This window comes from Dromiciops gliroides, chromosome 5 (assembly GCF_019393635.1).
Source record: "Dromiciops gliroides isolate mDroGli1 chromosome 5, mDroGli1.pri, whole genome shotgun sequence".
Classification (NCBI taxonomy): Eukaryota; Metazoa; Chordata; class Mammalia; order Microbiotheria; family Microbiotheriidae; genus Dromiciops; species Dromiciops gliroides.
The window spans coordinates 4,607,268-4,628,661 of record NC_057865.1 but is presented as its reverse complement, the minus strand read 5'-3'; the positions used below and the strand labels follow the sequence as shown (position 1 = coordinate 4,628,661).

Here is a 21,394-nt window from a genome sequence, read left to right as displayed (position 1 = left end):
CTTGAAGAAAAAATTCTAAAATCAACTTACCTGAAAACTGAAACCATTAACCATTTGAAATTATTTTTCTTATGTATGCTACAATCAATTCAAAAGCTTCACTAACACATTAGTGCATCATTACTACTGAATGATTAAGGCTCAGGCCATCCTGCTCCCTAGTTTACCAACTCTGCTAACGTGCCAACACTCCTGCCCATTCCTGGCTAGGGATAACATCACGGGTGAAACAGCTTGGCCTCCACATGGCATGGTCCCAAACAGAAGACATTCTACGGCTGAGACACGAGAGTCCTACAGAGAGGAAACGTTATAGCTCTGAGTAGGTGCCACAGGGAAGCAGTCCCAAGACTGAAGGCTGGGGACCTATCTAGCTGGCAGGCTGATGATGCTCTGCATCCATCCACACCTTTTCCCATCTGCTTGGCAATACCCACGACCACTCTGGCCTCTGCTCTCGGGTTCTTGGAACAGACATCAAGAGAATCAATACTTCTAGGGCCAGGCTTGTCATGGGACTTCCCACCCACTTCCCCAGATTCCCCCTTGACGGACACTGTCTACCTCCCCAGAGTTCACGGCACTGCCACACAGACGGTGTCTAAGGAATGCCTCACTGAGCCACACTCACCCGTCAGATTCAGAAGGCATCGAGTCAGCTGGAAACAAGTATTTTTAAAGTACGTCCTCAAGGCCAAAGACTGAGAGGATCCCTATTCAGAAGGTGCTTCCATTCTGACCTGACCACTATCCTTAGATCCAAAGCAGTTACCCCTCCCTCCCTATCTCTTTTCTCGGTCCTCATCTTCTGTCCCTAGGATGGGGCAAAGAAAGGTCCATGCGGAGACAGGCACAACTTGTTCTACAGTTCCTGGGCACTAAGAGCACTTAGGACCAGACAGACCCCTGACCATCTCCACAGACCACACTAGTGACCAAATGTCAGGAGACCTACAGAAAGGCCCAAAGCCTCCTGGAGATCGCGTGGGGGAGTTCAAGGACAGCAGGGCCCAGGGTTCCCCAGGATAAGAAGAGAGGCCGGGTTGCAGTCTGCACCTCTGGAATGGGATGTCCAAACAGAGAAGGGGACATGTCCACTCAAGTGGTCAAGAACAACAGCGGTCCCCTCCTTCTGCTGAGCTCCCAGGGCTTGCTCAGTGGCGATGGCCAGTCAGATGGAAAGAGCACAAGCACAAGATGGCTGCGGTGAAGGGGCCATCTTTGTTCATTGCTGGGGGGGGAGGTATGTGAGCTAGTCAAAAGAATGTAATAGTATGAGTTGCCCTGCTCTCCATATCCAGAAAAAAGAATTGTGAAATCTGAATGCAGATTGAACCCTACTATTTTTTTCGGTCTTTTCTTTTTCAAGGTTTTCCCCTTTTGCTCTGATTCTCCTTTCACAGCATGACTAATGCAGAAATACGCTTAATGTGATTGTACATATATAACCTCTATCAGATTGCTTGCTGTCTTGAGGAGAGGGAAGGGAGGTGAGGGAGGGAGAAAAATTTGGAACTCGAAATCTTATAAAAACAAATGTTGAAACTATCTTTACATGTAAAAAATAAAATACTATTAAGATTGAAAAAAAAAGTATGAGCTGCTTATTGAAAAAAAAATCAATCATTCAGTAAGCAGAATATGTTAAAGAGACTAGAAGCAACAAATCAGAAAAAGGAGAGAGAAAAATCGCTGGACATGTAGCCTAGCCTCGCCCTTAATACCCCATTAAGATTTCTATAAGCACTTTGGAGGAAGAAAGCCCATTACATTCACATCTAGAAATGTTCAAAGAAGGTGCTTTTGGTTGTAGCAAAGAATCAGAAATAAAGAGTGTCCGTCTACTGGGGGAACAGTGGAAGAAATTGTGTCATGAATATACTGACATACTAACTAGTGGGGCACAAGAAATAAGAAACATGGGAGATTCGGAGAAAGCAAGAAGACTTATATGAACTCATCCAGAATGACATGAGCAGCACCCGGGGATGAGCTTACATGACGACCATGATAACAAATTGGAAACAACGTGAAAGGTGGGTCATCGTGATCAAGGCCGTGACCTACGATGACGCCAGAACTGACAGGGGACGCTTAGGTTTGATAAAAGCTTCAAAATCATCCTCTTAATGAATCCTCCCCACCACCACTGGGGAAGGCGGTGCTTTACTAACCCATTCCCAGCAGGCAGCGTGAAAACTGAGAGACGTGCCCAGAGTCACACGGCCAGATTTAAACTGGCCCTTAGCCTCAAAGGCAGCATGCAAAGCCTGACTCTGAAGCAAGCTCTCCATCTCTTGACAGAAAGACAGTGGAACTGAAGGGCGGAATGAGGCATTCACCGTCAGGCACGGCCGAGGAGCTAAATACACCAAATGCTACGAGTAAATCGGAGGAGTCCGTGGCTGCAGGTGATGTTGCCCAAATCAGAACAGCAAGTACACAAAACAGGCCTGAGTTTGGAAGGGTCACAAACAAGGTCACCGTGGTGCCACATTTCCTGTTTCATTAACATTTCTCTTTTTTGTTCCTTATCAACTAAAATATTCCTATTTGAGGCTAAGGAGGAGGAGATGCTAGGGAGAAAATGGCAGCATGCAAGATACAGTTCCTGATTCTGAAGGGGTGATTCTGAGAAAAAGAACCCTATGATGCCACGTGGCCACTTACACAACACGGGACTGAACTAACTGGTTTATTAATATAACTGTAATCCAAGAAATTACAAAAACGATGACTTCAGAGTCCCAGTAGAGTGAAGTGAGAAGAACAAGGACAATTTACACAAAGGCAGCAACACTGTAGAGAAACACGACTTTCAGAGACTTAAGAATGTGGATCAAGGGAGTGAACAGCCATGTCTTCGCTGGAGCATTACAATCATGTCCCAACACAGATTTTTGGACACAGTCACTGTGGGGACCATCTGAGACAAGGAACCCTCCCCCTGCTTTCTCTCAGTTTTTAATGGGGGGAAGCCAGTTACACAGGCAGAAGGGTTTTTAGTAACACTGGCAGCAAAAAACCAGGGGATCGAATTGTTTTTAAAATGCCCAAAACAGAAGAAAGCAAAAAGAGTACACTTTCCAAAGTAATGTGGCAATCAGCTCAGTGGTATGAAAGGGAGGCTCACAATTTTGTATCGGACTTTCTTTTTGTGTTCCGCTGGGTAAGTGGAAATGCTCTTTTTTGTGTTTAAATTAAGTATAAAAAGTAAAAATACTCCGAAGCAGCAACATCCAGTCTTTGGACTGGGCCTGCTCGGTTCTCACTCTGTACTTCTTTAAGGACCAGGGTAAAGCAAGGTCTCTCTTCTCCAATCTAAAGGTGTCACAAATTACAGGTGGCCTTCATTCTAAGGCTGACTGTCTGTAGACCTAAGTGTACCCGCTAGGATAAATTCACTTTATCACTCCGAAACATAGTGGTCATGGATGAGAACAAGCAGAATTCTCAACTGCTACCCCCCCCCCCCCCCCCCCCCCCGCCAGGAGAACGAAGTACACACATCCAAGGTGTGAAGAAGAAGCCGGTTTATATCTTTCACCCTTGACCCTCCAGCAAGGACCTCTGATCTACACCAGCTATCGACTGAGCCCAGACAGAATGAAGCCAGTCCTAGAGTGAGAAATCCCCAGGCTAGTTTGTGCTTGAATACCATCCAGCTTCAGGGGATGATCATTTTAAAAACACAGTTACCGTGTTTCTGACTGGCATCTTCTTAGGTTCCGGTGGCACATCTTGTGGAACAAATTTTACTGGTTCTTTAATCTGCCTCCGGGACCGTTTGGTTCCGTCTGGTAAGGTTTCCATAGCAATATCAGCTTCCATGTCACTGCTTCCTGCCTGGTCACATTCCGAGCACTGCCTGTGGTGGAAAGAAAGGCAAATGGGTTTAAACATTCTCTTCCACCCGTGACCCACCAACCTGTATGTGTATGTGGTTCCTTCCCACATTTATCTATAGATAAGTGGGCCTCTAAGCTCACAATATGCAGCAACTCACACATCTGAACCACCGGGAAGCCACTGTTTTCATTACCATAAAAAGCAGCTCGCTCTATATCGACAAAGACAATAAGAACACACTTAAAAGAAATGTCCATGATTAAGTTATGTCACATGAGAAGGCAAAGATGGACTCTCTTTGGAAAGGAGAGGCATTCTTTTTCCTGACTCAGAGACTGTGGTGTCTTCATTCTAAAAGGCATCCACTGATCTATTCGCTGTTGTAGCCACTCTATCTTTTCATCTCTACCAATGACAAACTGCACAGCATTTGTTCTCCAAAGGAAAAACTGTTCAAAAAGTGCCCAAGAAGGCTTACGGGGGCGGGGGGGGGGGGGGGGGGGGGATCAGTGGCTCATTTTGATTTTCTGACACGGCGGACATCCCTACTAGAGAATGTAAATAGCAGTGCACTAAGACCAAATGAACTCGTTAAAGCAGTAGTCATTAGAAAAGTTAATCTAGCTGACATTAAAATATAATTGAAAGAGTATCTGAAATAATAGCTGTTAGTAATCTTTCTATTATCAGCTGTTAAAAAAAAGTCAACCCAAATGCCATGGTAGCTAATGAGATCACAAGTGAAACAGCATAGAGGGCGAAGAGCAGAGGACCCAGGACAGAAGCTGAGAGACTCCTACTGTTAGAAGCTGTGATCTGAGGGGGATCCAGCAAAGGAGACAAAGAGAGAGCTATAGAAGGAGAACCAGGGTGTCCCATAAACCTAGAGAGAAGACAGTGTCAAGAAGGAGAGAGTGACCAATAATGTCACAGGCTGCAGCGAGGTTAAGGAGAATGAGGATGGAGAAGAGGCCACTGGATGTGGCAAGTTAGAGATTATTCCTAACTTCAGACAGGGCGACTTTGGGGGAATGATAAGGTCAGAAGCTGGATCATGAGGGATTCAGAAGAGAGTGAGAGGAGAAAGCAGAGGGGCCTACTGCAGACTCTGCCTTTTCAAGGAGTTTAGCTACAAAGGGAAGAAGAGAACAGGGTGATAGCAGGGGTGGAAGGATCAGGTGAGGGCTTGTTTCAGCACGCGGGAGGCATGGGCATGTTTGTAGGCACCAGGGAATGAACCAGTGGACAGGGAGAGACTGAAAATAAGGGAGAGTGGGGGTGACAGAGTGACCAATCTGTCAGAGGAAACAGGATGGAACAGGATCACTTGAGCAGGGGATGGACTGGTCTTGGTCAAGAATGAGGCTATTGGGGATAGGGCACTGGCCCTGGAGTCAGGAGTACCTGAGTTCAAATCTGGCCTCAGACACTTAATACTTACTAGCTGTGTGACCCTGGGCAAGTCACTTAACCCCAATTGCCTCACTAAAAAAATAAAAAATAAAAAATATATAAATAAAAAAGAATGAGGCTATTGGGGCAGCTAGGTGGTGTAATGGATAAAGCATTGGCCTTGGAGTCAGGAGGACCTGAATTCAAATCCAGCCTCAGACACTTGACACTTAACTAGCTGTGTGACCCTGGGCAAGTCGCTTAACCCTCATTGCCCCGCAAAAAGAAAAAACAACACAAAACCAAAAACCAAAAAAAAAAAAAAAATGAGGCTATTTCATCTGGGGTGGAGGAGGAGAAAGTAGCTAAAGGCATCTGAGCAGTAAGAGAGAAGAAAGAGGGGAGAAAGGGGAAGAAAGTTTGTGGAGAGTGAGACAGTGAGTAGATAACAGAGGGATGGCAGGACTGCCAATTGGCAGCGAGGGCCCAGTCGAAGTTGTGCAGCATACTTCTGTTGTGATGTTCTCCACCTTCATTCAACAGCACGTGCATGTGTAAGAGCGATGAAGAGTAGGAATGATGCAGAGCTGAGGCTTTGATGGACACAGTCGATGACCTACAGGTGTAAGGGATTCATGAGAGGAAGACAGTGTAGAGTCCAACTGGCTCACTAGGAGTTGAGAAGGGCAGAAGAGGAGCGCGTGCCAGGAAAATGGCCTGGGAGGGAATCCAGGGGTCACGGTGCAGATGGAGAAGAGTAGGGTTAGGTAAGGGAGGGCCAAGGGAGAGGCGGGAAGTCAACAGACGGTGGTCAGAGAAGGGGATTTCAGAACTCATGAACAAGGAGGTGTCACCTGAGGGGGATGGCAAAACCATGGGTATGAGCATCTCCACGTACGGCTGGGGTGAGGTGGAGGAGGAGCTCATGGGACCAGAGTGGTTTGAGGAAATGAATGGTGGGGTAGGAGAGAGAAGCAACGTGTATGCTGAAGTTCCCTAGTACGAGGAGAGAACGATTGTAAGCAGGTATCAAACTCCTGGAGCAAGGAAGGGAAATAACCGTGGGGCTCTGCAGACGACAGCCGCCAGAATTCTGATTAAGTCACAGACGCAAAAAGCATGAACCTCAAAGGAGAAGAGGTTACTACGTGATGGAGGAGGGGAGAACCTGGAGGTGACAATGGGAAGAGAGGAGCACAGAACTCCCCTGGCCCCAACCACAGAGCGGAGCAGAAATACTACAGAGCATCCAGTACTGCAGAGTGTGGCCAGGGAGGCCAGGCTTCAGTACGAGCTGCTCGATGGAAGGAGTGTGAGACCTGAAAGAATGAGAAATATTGGGGGCACTCACTCATAGGAGCCCTCAGCCCCACACTGAGGAGCCCAACTGGCCTGGCCCAGCTTCAAATCGGTGACTGTCCTGCCTCGGACACTCTCAGGGCCTGCACCATGGACAAGAGCTTCCGGAAATACAGGCACCAGTATCTCTTCCCCTTCCAGACTCTCCAATGGGAAGGCCATCAAAGTGGTTTGTGGGACGACAGTGTGGTTGTCACACTGGTGACCCCCAAGGGAGAAGGATACTTTGCAGTTTCACTTAAGAGGCTTGGTTATCGCCGAGCTAGACGGGGTCTTGTCTGGGAGGTAGTCTGAATACAAGGTCACGACGACTTATGGATGCCAGAAAGGACCCTGGGAAATATCTAAGCCCTTCATTTTACAGCAGAGAAAACAGGCACAGAACAACTGGGGACAAAGCGACAGTCCTGGGCAGGGCTGGCGTGAGCATTTTCTCAGGACATCCTCTAATTGAAGGGTTCCCAGTTCAGCGTGTCACAGCCCTATTGGTGTAATGAGCTCCTGAAGCTTACTATGTAACAGCTAAGCCCCAATTAACCAGAATCCAAATAACTGGACCCCAGGTAATCAAAAGTTGGTTTTTCGTAGAAAGCTTTTGAAACAAAGGAGCAAAGAAAGGGCTGTGAAAAAGCTCTTCTCGGGGAGATGTCTTTTAGTTGGGGACGTTGGGAAGAGCTGGGTCCAATGGTGACTGGACCAACTGGAACATCTGGTAACTTTCCTATGACTGTTACTTATGGTGCTGTTCAGTTATAATGAGAGCACCGTAAAAGCAAAATTCAAAGATTTTCATCACTGTATTAAAGCTAAATGATATCCTAACATTTTAGAAATCGCTTAACAGGGATTGAAATGCAGAGGAATTCCCTGTTAATCAGAAAACGCAGTTAGCTAAATAATGATCTCTCTAAACAGATCCCACTGGTGGTGTACTCGACAGGCTTAGAAGAACTGCCCTGACCTAACCTAATGCCGGCGGTGACTTTACAGACCCGGGAGGGACTCTGAGGCCCCGACGCTCTCTACGACATTCCCCATCAGGAGTCCTCCCATCACCCTCGGGGACAGGTCTCAGTCTTCTTCAGATCCACATCTGGATCCCATTTTGGGCCAAGCCCAACAGCTCCATCCTCTCTTCTAAGGGAGCAGTTGAAGACGGCTGTCACGGACCCCATCCCCCGTCACTTTCTCCTCAGACCCAACCACCAAGAGGTCATTGGTGACGTTCTCTCAAGGCCATCTGACAGGCAGGCGGCTCTCCTGGGGACGCTGTCCCATCACCAATGGCCTTCCTAAAACATGACAAACACAACCGTAGCCAAGAGTCTAAAGGCAGTCTCGGCAGGCCAGACACCACCACGTAGCATCCTGTTGACCCTTGCGGGGCTCAGAGTCCATTCAGATCACCAGGTCTTTGACCCAATAACCACTGTCTAGTCCCCACTTCATATTTGGGAAACTGAGCTTTTTGAATAGTCATGAAAAATTTATCCCAGTTAGATTACATCATACTAGCCTCGGCCCAGTCTCCCAGCCTGTCAATAGCTTTTTGGAACCTGAGGCAGGCAAGCCCCATGCTTGCCACCCACCCTAACTTGATGGTGTATGATCTGGACAGGCAGCCACTTAGCTAAGTCACTGATCCAAGTGCTAACCAACGCTGGGCCTGTTGAGACCCACTAAGAAATCCTTACAAGTCTCTCCACATAACTTGTTCCATATGCACCTACTTGTGCCACTTCTTTGGACTACACACAAAGCCATCACTTTGCACAAGAACAACTTGAATGCTTCGACCAAAGCAATAGAGGACACAAGCTATGTCCAGCAGAATCTCTTCTTGACAGGTCACGGACACGTTGGCCGTCCGTGACCTCCATCTCCCTTTCTAGTTGTCTGGTACCTATTTGTTCAAATGTCATCGGCTGAAAGTCTCCAGGCTCCGTTTTCTTCCCACTCTGGGAAATCAGACACACGACGCCTGATGCAGAAGAGGCACTTGATACATACTGGCTGATCAAGATGGCACTGGCAGTTGGGGGGGCACTGGCAGTGCCAAGTGAGCCTGGTAGTGAGAAACACGCCTGCCCCTCCTCGCCCTCTTGCCCCCTCCTTTTCCTCTTCTCTCCCCATTCCCGGGAGCCAAAGAGGAGGAGGAGGACAGTGAGGCCAGGAGTGTCCAGGACGGCCTCGGGTAGCACCTTCAGGGGAAAAGGTGAACATCTGAGAGGATGAAGACTGTCAGACCAGGAGCTTTGGGAGACAGAGCAGCCAGTTAAGTCCGGAGCGGAGCGAGTGACGGGAATGAGGAAGGACAAATTCCAAGGCACCTGGGAAGGCCTGGCTGCACAGAGCTGGACGGGGCGGGGCAGGCGGGCGGCTCTCATGCTTACTGCAGACTCCAGGGCTCTGATCAATGCAAGGAAAGACACAGACACACACACAGAGACACAGACACACAGACACAACACACAGACACACAGACAGACACAGACACACACACCACACACTCACACACACACAGACACACACAACAGAGACACAGACACACACACCACACACACACACACCACACACACACACACCACACACACACACCACACACAACAGAGACACACAGACACACACACAACAGAGACACACACACACACACAACAGAGACACACAGACACACAGACACACACAACACACACAGACACACACACACACACACAGAGACACACACACACACACACACACACACACACCACACACTCACACACACACTCTTTGGAGCCCTGCAGAGGAAGCAGACTGTTCACTCCTGCCTGAAACAAGGTGGACAAGAGCTGCCCAGGGAGACGGGCCCTGGGCAGATGGGTCGTGCTCGTTAGCCAAAAGGGAGAGCTTGTACTGTTGTTGGGTTGGGAGGGGAGTTCAGCACTAGTGATAGCGATGCCAAAAAAGGGAAAAACCTGAACAGATCATCAATGAAGCACTTTTAAAAAAGGCACTGAAGAGAATAAAGAAATTTAAGAGAAAGCTAAGCAGAGCAGCTCAGGACAAGCTTTGCTAAATCTGTGAATGTACTTTCAAAAACAAGCCACACCTCAAGAGGGTCGCCATCTCCTACCCAAGCATCTTCCCGCTCTGTTCACAGTGGCTGAGGTTGAAGGCGTAACAAATGAGGACAATTCCCCAATAGGAGGACACTAAAGCAGGAGGGGAAAGATCAGCCAGACCGTGGACAGGTTCATCCTTCCCTCCCAAGAGGACCAATGACGTCGCAGGGCGATCTAAGGGAGGCAGAGAGGCGCCAAGCTGTCAGCCTGACTCTCGTCCAGAGTCATCGCGGTCCGGCGGCAGCACAAAGTCAGGACGACAGGTGAGGCCAAGGCTGCAGCGGGTGGCACTGGTGTCCCGTGGCCATTGGAACAAATGGTTCATTTTGCCCATTCTGCTGGGGGAAGTTCTCACTGACCGGCAGCATGTGCTGCAGCTTCTTGGAGCTACAGGTGAGGGCTGGGTGGACACCAGCGGTGGCTGAGCAGCCTGAAAAGGCTGAACACCCCACACACCCCAGGACTAAGGGGCAGCCAGAGGGATCAGAGGATGGGGACAGACAGAAGAGGGAGAGACTCTTCTCCCCAGCCGGCAATGACCTGAACCACGGGAATGACAGAAGTTTGGCTGGGAAACTTCAGGTTCCTGTGATGGCCGGGGCGTTCAGAGGGCCAGCCTCTGAGACCCAACAGCCACCTCCCTGTAAGGAAGTGCTACGGTCACACAAGACTGAGCTGAATCCCTCCCAAGAGTCACAGCCATGCTGGGGACTTAGCCGACCAAGCAGCAAAGCCAGGCCAATGCACAGCCTGTGGTATGGTGCGGAGCTCCCATCCCAAGTCAACAGAAGTCAGGGACCCCACAAGCATCAGGTGTGCTGGGACTGGGGTTCGGAGAGGGCACAAAGGAAGGCACCAAATAGCCCGGGTTGGTGCCCGGATGCCAAGGGCTGAGATGGTCCCACACAAGAGGGGTCTGAAGGAATGCAGGCCAGTGGTCAGGAGAAGTGTAACAGACGAGGCCTGACAACTCCCAGGCCAAGGACGGGGGAGCGGGGACAAAGCAGAGGAAGAAACAAGGGTGACACCCAGAAGAAGGTGGCCTGGACTATCCAGCCTGACACACTGATGGGAAGCCTCGGGGGAGATGTCTGACGGGGAGCAGTGACTGTGGGTCTCTAAACTCCCTGGGGGTGACAAGGTCACCAGAAGACAAGCCCTGGGCTGTAAAGAGAGGGCTGCAGAGACCTATGAGTCCCAAAGAGGGAGCTAAAGAGGGGAGGAGGACAAAGGGAGGGGAGAACAGGCGTGAACAAGCACGCGACAGCAGCTAACAGCGGGCTCAGGGGAGACGGAACACTGGTCCAAAGCTCCTGGCCTGAGAATCGTCATCAATGGAAAGCAATGTGACCCAGGACCGGGCCCATGTCATGGACAGGAGACTGAGGCTCTGCACAGCCTCAATTAGACACACGGATTTAGTTCTTGGGGGCCAATATAAGCAGGCTCAATGAGCCAATTTCCAGCAAAAGAGAATGGAGGGAAAAGACAATCATTTTAAGTAGAGCAAGGACTAAGAGTAGCAGCAGAGGAAGGGAGCCCTTCTGCTAATCCTGACCCCTAAAAGAAGCCTCTGTTTTATGTCTTCTACTGATCTTGAAAAGAATTCATAAAGTAACACCGAGAGATGAAAAGAACACAACTGATCCAGTGCAATTTCTCTGGTAAAACTATCCCCCAGAACAGTCTCAAACTAATTCAAAGGAAAAGCCCAGTTTCCAATCACAAAGGCAGCTGAAGCGTGGCATGAGTATGTTTGAAAGACTGACAATGGGCCTGAGCTAGCTGGGCCCCCATTCAGGGCCTGTCACCGTCCCAAGGGACAGAAGATGACGCTGCCCTGGGCCTCCCTCGGGCTTCTCCCCTGGCCCCAGGCCCAGGAATGCTGGCCTAGCCTCACTTTCTAATACCCATGTTCCCTTCAAAGCAGCGTCCAACAATTGAGGAAGGCCTGGAAAAGTTAAGGCACATGACTGTAGCTCCTACGAAATGAGGAAACAGATTCCTGGTCAGTTTTCACAAACACTTACAAGAGGGGCGGGGGGCTACGGGTATAGAATGCTGCATGCCTTTCTAGAGAAGGTCACCCCCTTAGTTTTACTTTAGGGTTCTTAGAGAGCTCTCATGCGGTGGAGGCAATCTAGAAACGTTTGTGATGTAAAAATAAAACAATCAAATGGGAAATGCTCCCAGTCAAAATTTCCCTGCAAACAGCTCCTTTTCTGCCTTGCCCCAGCTTCCCCAGGCGGTAGGCTTGGGGTTCAAGGATGCGACACCACTTCTTCATCCATAAACCCCAAACACACCGGCGACCCCCACCTCCATGCCAATGCCCAACTCAAGCAATGACAGTGCTGATGGACCTTTGGCCTTGTCCAGGTGGTCACTGGATTCCACAACACAGGTCACTGACCCTCTGGGTCTGCCCATCCTGTGGGGCCCACCACAAATAAAGACAGGGCACTGCAGGCCCTAAGTGGCGGCTGCGCTCATGACAAAATGAGCTTCCTTTTTCCTCAAGGATTTGGTCAGGCCCCAAATCCTCTCGGTGTGAGACCTGTTCAGGTCTCCAAGAGGAGAGGAACAACAGAAGCAAATCCAGCAGAATGCCCCCCATCAACACCCCCCTTCCCTTCTCTTCCCACCGCCCACAAACAAGCACATGTCTCTCCCACCCACAAAACCCCCTTGCTTGGTCCTCCCCTCCTTGCTCACTGTCCCCTCTCTCTCTGCCCTCCTTAGTGGCCCAGCTCCAGGAAAGGACCATCTACACCGGGGGCTTCCGCCTCCCTCCCCTCATCCCATCTGAACTCTCTCCATCCCCATCCCTCAGCCGACGTTGCTGCCTCTAAAGACACTGACCTCTCTTCGTGGCCAGACCCAGTGGGCTTTTCTGAGGTCACCCTCTCTGCGGCCCTGGCTACCGTCCCCGGTTCCATCTTGGCAATCTCTCGACTCTGGGCATTTTCCTTGGCTCCCCCTCGTGCCCAGGACAGCCTCCCTCCTCATCTCCACCTCCCCGTTCCCTCCTCACTCACACCCCAGTTTCTCCTGGGCTTCTCTTGTTTGTGCCCCCTTGTTTTCAGGTGGTTTTCCCCCTTGGGTCGTGAGCTGCTTAAGAGAAGGGCACCATCTTTTGTCTCTCCCTGCATCCCCAGCCCTTGGTACGGTGCCTGGCACAGAAAAGGTGCTTCACAAATGCTTACTGACTGAGGAGCGGGGAGAATCCTGACAAGAAAGAATTTACTGCTGGGCAGCCGGACCAAGCCCGTGCAGGGAGGAGGTGGCTGCCTCCCAGGGGTCCAGGCTGGAGGGGCCTTCTCTCCCCTCACTGGCCCGCACCAGACTCGGCCCACTAAGGTCCAAGGAGCTCCTCGGATGCAGGAATTATTCAGTCTCTGAATCTCTCGCATGAACAGGAAGCTGGAGAGCCTGCACACAACAGTGCTGAGTCTAAGGACCTCTACGGGGACCTAAGGTGCCGGCCTCAGGCCATTCACGGCACTCCTGGCCCTCTGGACAGCTTCATCCCTGGAGGGTGGCCCCAGGCCGTGAAGCACCGCTGGTCTACAGCCTGTGCCTCCCCCCTCATCACTAAACAGCTTCCCCATCCTCGCAATTTCTCCGGCTCATCTCTTTCTCATCCCATCTTCATCATCCTTGCCCTCTGTTGCTCTTGCCCCCAAGTCTCTTCCTTCGCCAGTCCAGGAGACACTGAGGCAGGGCAGGTGGTGCAGAGCGGGCGGTCTGAAGTAGGACCTTCCATCCACAAGCTTGTAGTGAGCACCTGTTGTGAGCCAGGGAGGGCACCAGGGCTCCAGAGGGTACCATGGGATCGTTCTGCCCTCCTGAACCTGACCCTCTCTCAGGGGCGCTAACAAACATGCGCCCAGAGCTCTTCAGATGCCCGCCCCAACCCTCTGGCCGGCATCTATCAAATGAAGCCCCATTGCTCAGGGTCATGGGCAGCTCCCATTAACCCGTTAAAGAAGTCTGAGCCCCCTCTGTCCTCTCACGACTCCACTTCTGGCCTACATGCTCTCTCCAGGCCAGGCCTTCTCAGCAGCAGGCTCCCCACGTCCTCCCCAAGGTGGAGTTCTCCCCTTATTCCCAGCCCAGGTCAAAGGTCCCTTCTTCCACAAGGCCCTTCTCCAATCCCAAAGGCAGAAAGGGCTTCCTTCCTTGGAACCCGGTGGCATACAGCTTTAAGCCAGCTCCATGCACTCTCACCCCTGTGTCCTGGATGCTGGCTGTATTCTGAGGCCTTGGGGCCACACAATCCCTTGCTTAACAAATGTCCATCAAATTGATTACTTGCAATAATTATGTACCACTTTAGGAACATTAAGTGGCTTATTTAAATGCATTTGCCTTACAAGGAACCGTAGTTCTCTGCCCCTTCTTATAAAATGCTGACTGACTTATTAGGGTTGACAAGGAGCCCTTAATAAATGTGTTACCACATGGAGAACTACATCAAATATTTAAGGAAAAAAGCACGCTGGGCAAGAGTCAATCGAGATCTGGTCAGTTTCTTAGCAGAGAAGTGTTTAAGGAGAAGCTTAGAAAGAAAAGAAACACAAATCTCTGTCCTCAAAGTTGACCAGGCTAAAAAATTCTATTTAGCCAACTTAAGAGAACGAATCAAAATTACTCAGGTTAAAGGAAAAGTTTCGTGTAAAGGTTCAAAGAAGAGTGAGCTCTCACAGAGAGCTTCCTGAGACAACTCTAAGGAGTGACAAGCCTATTTCTGAAGTGAAAGCATAACACACACACACAGTCACTGGTTTTGAAACAGCTTCCACCTACCTCACCCAGTCGCCTGCAAGACCAAGGCAGAGTAAAGCACGTCACCAGAGTGGTGAGCCCTGACCCTGGAGAGTCCATCCTCATGCTCCCACTAGCAATGAGGCTTTAGACCTGAGCCATCCCTCATGGCATGCCCCACCTCCACCTGTGCTTCTGGCCCTGCCTCAGGCCCCCTGACAATAGACAACTCTACTCCCCGAAGTCTGGACCCCTCAGAAGCATCATAAGGAATGAATGTGTGCCCCTCTGATCACCAGGGCTGGGCACACAGTGCTGCTGCATCATGGTGGGGCAAGACAACTAAGGGAATGACTCATCACCACCTGTTTGCAAAGCCCTTTATACATGTTAATTCACTTGGTCCTCAAAACTACCCTGGGAGGAGATGGAATTACAATGTTACAGATGAAAAAACTGATGAAGACAGAGGCAAAATGACTTAACCAGAGTCACCTAACTAGGAAGTATCTGAGCCCAAATTTGAACTCAGGTCTTCCTGCCACCAGGCCCTGTGGCTCTCCACGGTACCACATATGTGCCTGTGGGCCGATAAATAGCACACTAGATGAGAGCACTGGGCCTGAAGTCAGAAAAGATCCAAGTTCAAATCTCGCCTCAGATACTTCCTAGTTGTGTGACCCTGGACAAGTCACTTAATCCCTTCCTGCATGAAGCTGGAAAACGAAATGCCAAACCACTCCAGTATCCTTGCCAAAAAAACAAACCCATGAACAGGTGGTCACAGAACATGGTGTCACAGAGTTAGACATGGGCAGCTCAGTGACACAGTGGACAAAGTGGCATGCTCAAGTCAGGAAGACTCATCTTCCTGAGTTCAAATCTGCCCTCAGGTACTTATTAGCTGTATGATCCTGGTCATGTCACTTATCCCTGTTTGCCTTAGTTTCCTCATGTGTAAGATGAGCTGGAGAAGGAAATGGCAAACCAGTCCAGTGTCTTTTCCAAGAAAACCCCAAATAGGGTCACAGGGTCAGAAACAACAAGCACAAAAACCTGCCAACACGCATGTATGGTGGCTAGCAGTATAGGCAGAGTATCTTATGACTTTGCGTAAATCCACCGTCTCCTGTTGCCTGGCTCCAAGGCCATGAGCCGCAAATGGAGCCGTGAGAGGAACAAGTCCTTACCAGTAACTGTTTTTGGTCTTTCTTGGCATCCTGGTCAGAGGGGGGTCCAGACAGCCCAGGTGATAATGCAGCTTACAGGTGTCACACAATAAAAGGAGATGCTGGTCATGGTTCTTCTTACAGATCCCGCAGCTGTGAAGAGAGGCGGAAAACAAAGCATTAGCATAATCCACTTTCAAGGCTATTCGATCCTTTCTAAACATATTCTAAAACCGAAAATTGCCCATGTTTAGAGTTTTTTGTTTCAAACAGACAACAAACGTTTCCTTCAGACTTGTGTTTTGGGAGGCAGTGATCACCAACGGGTCTTCAACGACCAGTTCAAATGCTTAACTAAGGAAGTACCGCGTTCAAATCCTTCTAAGAAGGGTATAAATACCCGAGCCACTTGGCTTATGGAGTTGGGAATGCATACTTGCCCAACACTGATTTCTTAGTGATGAATAAAAAGAGGGGGAAAATCCTGAAGGAACAGAAAAGTTTGCTCAAAGTCAGAAGAATTCTCTTCTAAACAACATAGAGGAAAAACCCTTCCATATCCAAGGGCCATTTCCCCCAAATATCTTACCATCTGGAATTTTTTCTAAAAATAATTCAGATATCTAAAGACAATAATCAAGATTGACACATGAAAGAATTTCAAATATAAACAAAATTCACAATGTTCTAACATGAATGTCTGATATCTAAAAACATTCTTTGATGAGTACTCCCAAGATAGCTTAGGTAGAAAATGAAGCATTTTTAAATTAAACTTTGGAATTTAGAAAATAAAGCAGTCATTACAAATTGCAAAAGTGAAGTTTTAGAAGATTCTCAGACATGAAACTGCCTTCCTGCAATACAGATGCAAAATATTCCCTTAAAGGAGAGTGATTATAAATAGAAATTGAATGGGATTGATTCTAGCTGAAGTTTAACAAAGCAAAGGTACTAGTCACTGAAACTGGTGTGTGAGTGAGATGGTATATGTGTGATGGGGGGGGGGGTGTATATGTATGTGTGTATGATGGTGTGTGTGTGTGTGTGTGTACATGACAGAGTGTGTATGATGGTGTGTGCGTATATATGTATGTGTGTGATGGGGAGTGGGTGTGTGTGATGGCATATGTACGATGATGCACGAGGGTGTGTGTGTGGTGGTGCTTGGGGTGTGACAGTGCTTGTGTGTGTGCGTGTGTACGTGCATGCATGCATGAGCGTAAAGAAAATAGGCATTTGACTGTTGCCTGCTGCAGCCCCGTGAAAGGCAGGGTGGTTGAGAGGACAGAAAGCTGGGTCCCAGTCCTGCCCGTGGGACCCTGGGCAGGTGACTCAGCTTCTCTGTGCTCTAAAGGTCTAAGAGTATAAACTGCACAGAGGTCGCTCGCCTCTGTTGTTGCTGTTGCTTGTCCTTTGTTCTCAAAAAGGGCCGTGACATCGGGGTGATGTCATGACTTGCAGTGAATTGGATCGAAGTGAGGGAGGGCTATGCAAGGTCACCAGCCTCACTCTCTCCTCCAGAGCCATCAGGAAATGGCCCTGGATGTTGGAGGCAATCAAGGTTAAGTGACTTGCCCAGGGTCACACAGCTAGTGTCAAGTGTTTGAGGCCAGATTTGAACTCAGGTCCCCCTGACTCGAGGGCCAGCATTCTATCCACTGTGTCACCTCGCTGCCCCCAGACTGGTATTATGAGGCTGCCCAAGTGCCACTGTGGTCCCCCAAATCCTCAGAAAAACATGCCGTGTATACAGTATTATCATGGATAAAAAAGCATCCTGTCTCAGTAGCTAAAGGTTCCCCAAAGAGCCATCTCAGCTCCCAAAGGGAGGTGGGTGAAAGTCCTCCCACAGGCAGAGCACATGGCACTGCTCCTGCCGGGCTTCCAAGGAAGGCCCCCCCGGCCGGCCTGCCATCTCCCATCTGGGCAGCCGGGGCCCTCGCCTACCCCACAGCAGTCCCAGAAAGATGTCCATCAACCCAGCCGGACCCAAAGACAGCCTGAGCCATGGGAGGCTCCAGGCTAGGGAGCATCTTCCTGTGCACTCAATGTCACGCTGCAGTGAACGACGGGACGAGCCAAACAAGGCAACAGAATCAAACCGTATCGGAAAGAATCGTGCAGACTGCGCATGCATGAAACAATGGCGTGGGCGAGCATGAACCACGACACGAGTGGCACCCCCGCCCTGCACAACTGCAGGCCTCAGGCCAAGCGCCTCGTCCGACGGCGCGACCCGGTGCTACAGGAGCAGCTTCTTGCACAGTGGGGGAGGGGAGGAAGGGAAGGACAAGCACCCCAGCTGCCCCCCCGCCCCACAGTACTTGCCTATAGAGAACGGCTGGCAGGGCGGAGGTCTTCTGGGCACCTCCTTCCTTCTTACTGGGCTTTCTCTCCTTGGGCGCTCGCAATATGGCCGGTATGTTCAACTTCTATTGATGGGAACAAACACACTTCACAGGGTTGGAAAGACCACAAGCCATCCCCTGATGGTACCCACTGACCACAGGCAGGCTGCCCGGCCAGCCGTTTTCCAGCCACCAGCTGATGGGGCTGCCCTGGGGTGCTTTCCTGAAGGCGAGGAAAGAGCCCCTGGCAAACAAGGCGGCCTCCCGGAGAAGGGGGGACCAGAGAGACGGGCAAGCCCTGCCCCTGGCCCGGACAAGAAGAGGGGGGGTCTTCTGGCTGAGCCAGGCTAGTGCCCACAGGTAGGTCAGAAAAGCCATCTTAATGGCCCGAGCTCTACCCAGAGGTGGCCACACCCTCCCTGGCCTTTCCCTCAGATCGTGGCCATCTGCCCAAATCGCTCCTCCACCCAGAGGTGCAGGCGCTCTTGGCAGTGGCTCCTGTGCTCGTGCACAAAGAACCCGGAAAGGGGGTCTGGACAGGGGTCTTCACCTCCACTGACCCAGCCGAGAGCCAGCTAAGCAAAGGGGAGGGACGACAGGAAGACACCGATGTCTCCGAAGCCACCTTAACAGCCCACCTGAGGCAAAAAGGGCATCGCTTGCACCCCCACTGCTCTTGGCCTGGGGACTCCGTGCCCCCGCCCAAGACTCTGGGCTAAAATAACTGACCTCAATTACAAAAGAGACTCTGCCGCCGCCCTGGTGTCAGTAACAATCAGGGACAGAGAGAGCTTTCCAAACCCAAGGGTCAGCCCAGAAAATGTCCTGCAAGAACTCCTCCCAGAACGCTGACACCTCAAGCTAAGAGATGTCTCTGCCAATCCCCAGGCTCATCCTGAAACAGGACACAGGCGCCCAACCCACGGCTCTCCTATCCAACCTGTCAAAGGGACCCCCGAGAGCGCATGGTGCTGAATCTAGCCTCGCTGCAGGGGCAGCAGAGAACACGCCAGGATTCACTTGTGTTTCAGGCCTGGCTTCATCGTGAGTGACAGGGCAATCAGTCAGTGTAAATGGAAGAGTTTTGCAAACAAAACAGCTATTACACCAACAAAATTCAGCTGCAGGTGTCAGGAAGATGGGGGGGGGGGGGTGGGGTGTAATCTCATCCTGGATATGGTTCAGTCAACAATCAGTATCCCCGAAGAATCGCTTGGCCCCAGCCCAGTCCAAGCCGACAGATGGGCCACGCCACCACTCCGGGAGAATTGGCTGTGAAGCCCTGAGAGAGCTGGGGGGCAGCAAGGCAGACACTCACCTGGCCCGTGATCCTGCCCAGCAGGGCCCAGATCCCTTGGCCTTCATTCCGGAGCTTGCCATTCAGGTTCTGGAGTTCTTCTAGGGACTCACACAGCTGAGGAAGGAAGGGGAAGAACAGTCATCAGAGATACTATCTCGCAGCCCCGCGCCACACTCTCAGGGCGGGCCCAGGAGCGCTTCTGGGGAGTGGGGAGGGGGAGAAGAAGCTCTACCAGGGCGAGCTACAGTCTGAAAGAACAGCCTGCCAGCCAACCTGGTCGGGCTAGCTCCCTGGGTACTTCTATGGTCACCGTGCCTCAGGCTGCTTGAGAGCATGAGGCTGGACCCCAATCCAAAGGTCTCCCTGACCCCCAAGTCACCAGAACACCCTTCACAGGTGTTCAGGCACAGCTGGATCTGCAAAATGCTTCAGTTACTTGCATGGAAGACTACTGAGAACTGACCGACACGACCAGCCAATGACCTAAGAGGTCGTGTGAGAACTCTCATTAGAAAAAATAAGAATACAGCAGCCTCAAGCGCAGATAAGGAGACACGTGCTAGAGGCTGAAGGGATGAATGAGATGTGCAGGGTGAGAGACAGGGAGAAACCAAGGAGCCATTGGCGTGATGGGCCCGGGTGACCGGCAGGAGGCCCGTGGTCTGCACAAAAAGAGGAGCCTGCCCAGGCTCACAGGGCTGACGTCTCAGTGGGAGGCCCTCACTCAGGTCCTTCTAGCTCGCTGGCCGGCCCACATGCCTCTACGGCAAGAAGTTTGAAATCAAGGACGGCATTCTTTACTCTAGTTTTAAAATAGGGTGCAAGTTTTGGGATGTATCTCCTGTTTGGATAGTCTCCTAATGGAAGGTAAAAATGTGAGCTCCATGCCAATCCAGAGAAGAGAAAGGGAACAAAAATCCTCATCTATCCAGGGTGCTCCCGATGCCGTGGCTCGTAGAAGGTGGCCACGCTTTGGTGGTCTGCGAGCCGCTCCCTGAAGATGGCCTGGCCGGCCCTCACAAGTACCCTGGGAGAAGGCGGCCCACTGCTCACAAAGGAGGGAGTGGCCGCCCCTTGCTGCCCCCACACTTACCTTATTATACTCTACGTGTAGTTTTTCCTGCTCATTTTCCAGCTTGTCCTTAATGTTCTTTTGCTCAGCCATGTTTTCCTGGATCTGAATCATGCGCATGTTTCTCTCTATTGAAATCAAAGAGACAGCGTTACTTCATAAAATAAGTCACACATCTGTAGACAAAGCGACATCAGCCATGCTCCCCTGGCCTGAGAGAGCCCACTGACACTTCCGCCTGTACTAGTTCAAGTCCTATTTATCAACAGACCAACGTAAAACTAGGCTAACGAGGGAGGCCGACGAGGCTGATGGGGCTGTGGTAGCAAATATTTGGGGGACTGGCTATGGGATCTGGCAGAAGCACGTAAGAGATGCTGGAAGAAAAGACTGATCGGCGCTCACGGTGTGAGCGACCTGTCCATACTGACCAAAGTAGTAATTCACAAAGTCGGCAGTCAAGGCCGGCTGCTTGTGCTTGCGCCGCCCGTCCACACTGGAGCTGGTGTCCGACGTGTCCACAGGGAAAATATCGGTGCTGATGCCCATGAGCTCAGCTTTCCGCATCAGCTTACGAATGGCCGAGGCGCTGCTGGTCAGAGGCCGGGGCAGCTTTTCTCTGGGCACCCAGGCCTGAGGCCGGGTAGAGCGAGCCAGTTCCGCCTTGGCTCGGTACTGCTGCAGTCGAGCATTGATCCTGGCCTGGGAAAGAAATGCATCCAAGCCAATCCTCAAACAAAGTAATGATCAATATATTTAAGAGACATCGAAATGCAATGCAGGGGCAGCTAGGTGGCGCAGTGGGTAGAGCTCTCGAGTGGACAAAGGCCCACAGAGCCCACTGCAGAACTCAAACAAGAAGCGCTGGGGTTTCCGTGAACAAAAAATGCTCCCGGTCCTCAATGGGGAGCTGAAGCTCGGTCCCAGCAAAGGCCGGGTCTGACCGAGAGCAGGCCCGCCAGCAAATGTCACAGAATGGATTTCAAAAGGCCCCCCATTTTTGCTCTTTAAGACGTCCTGACGTCCGCGGGAGG

The 21,394-nt window shown here is 50.8% G+C and overlaps 1 protein-coding gene across 5 annotated transcripts in view; it reads right to left on the bottom strand.

The window, feature by feature from the left end:
* PHF14 (PHD finger protein 14) overlaps window positions 1-21,394 on the bottom strand; it is a 162,492-nt gene that overhangs the window by 98,877 nt on the left and 42,221 nt on the right. For all 5 annotated transcript variants that reach the window (XM_043966487.1, XM_043966486.1, XM_043966488.1 and 2 more), the window contains exons 9-14: window positions 20,792-21,062; window positions 20,382-20,488; window positions 19,307-19,402; window positions 17,969-18,072; window positions 15,659-15,790; window positions 3,700-3,868 (exon numbers count right to left, since the gene is read on the bottom strand). In XM_043966487.1, the coding sequence (XP_043822422.1) occupies window positions 3,700-3,868; window positions 15,659-15,790; window positions 17,969-18,072; window positions 19,307-19,402; window positions 20,382-20,488; window positions 20,792-21,062 (879 nt within the window). The remainder of the gene's footprint in view (window positions 1-3,699; window positions 3,869-15,658; window positions 15,791-17,968; window positions 18,073-19,306; window positions 19,403-20,381; window positions 20,489-20,791; window positions 21,063-21,394) is intronic.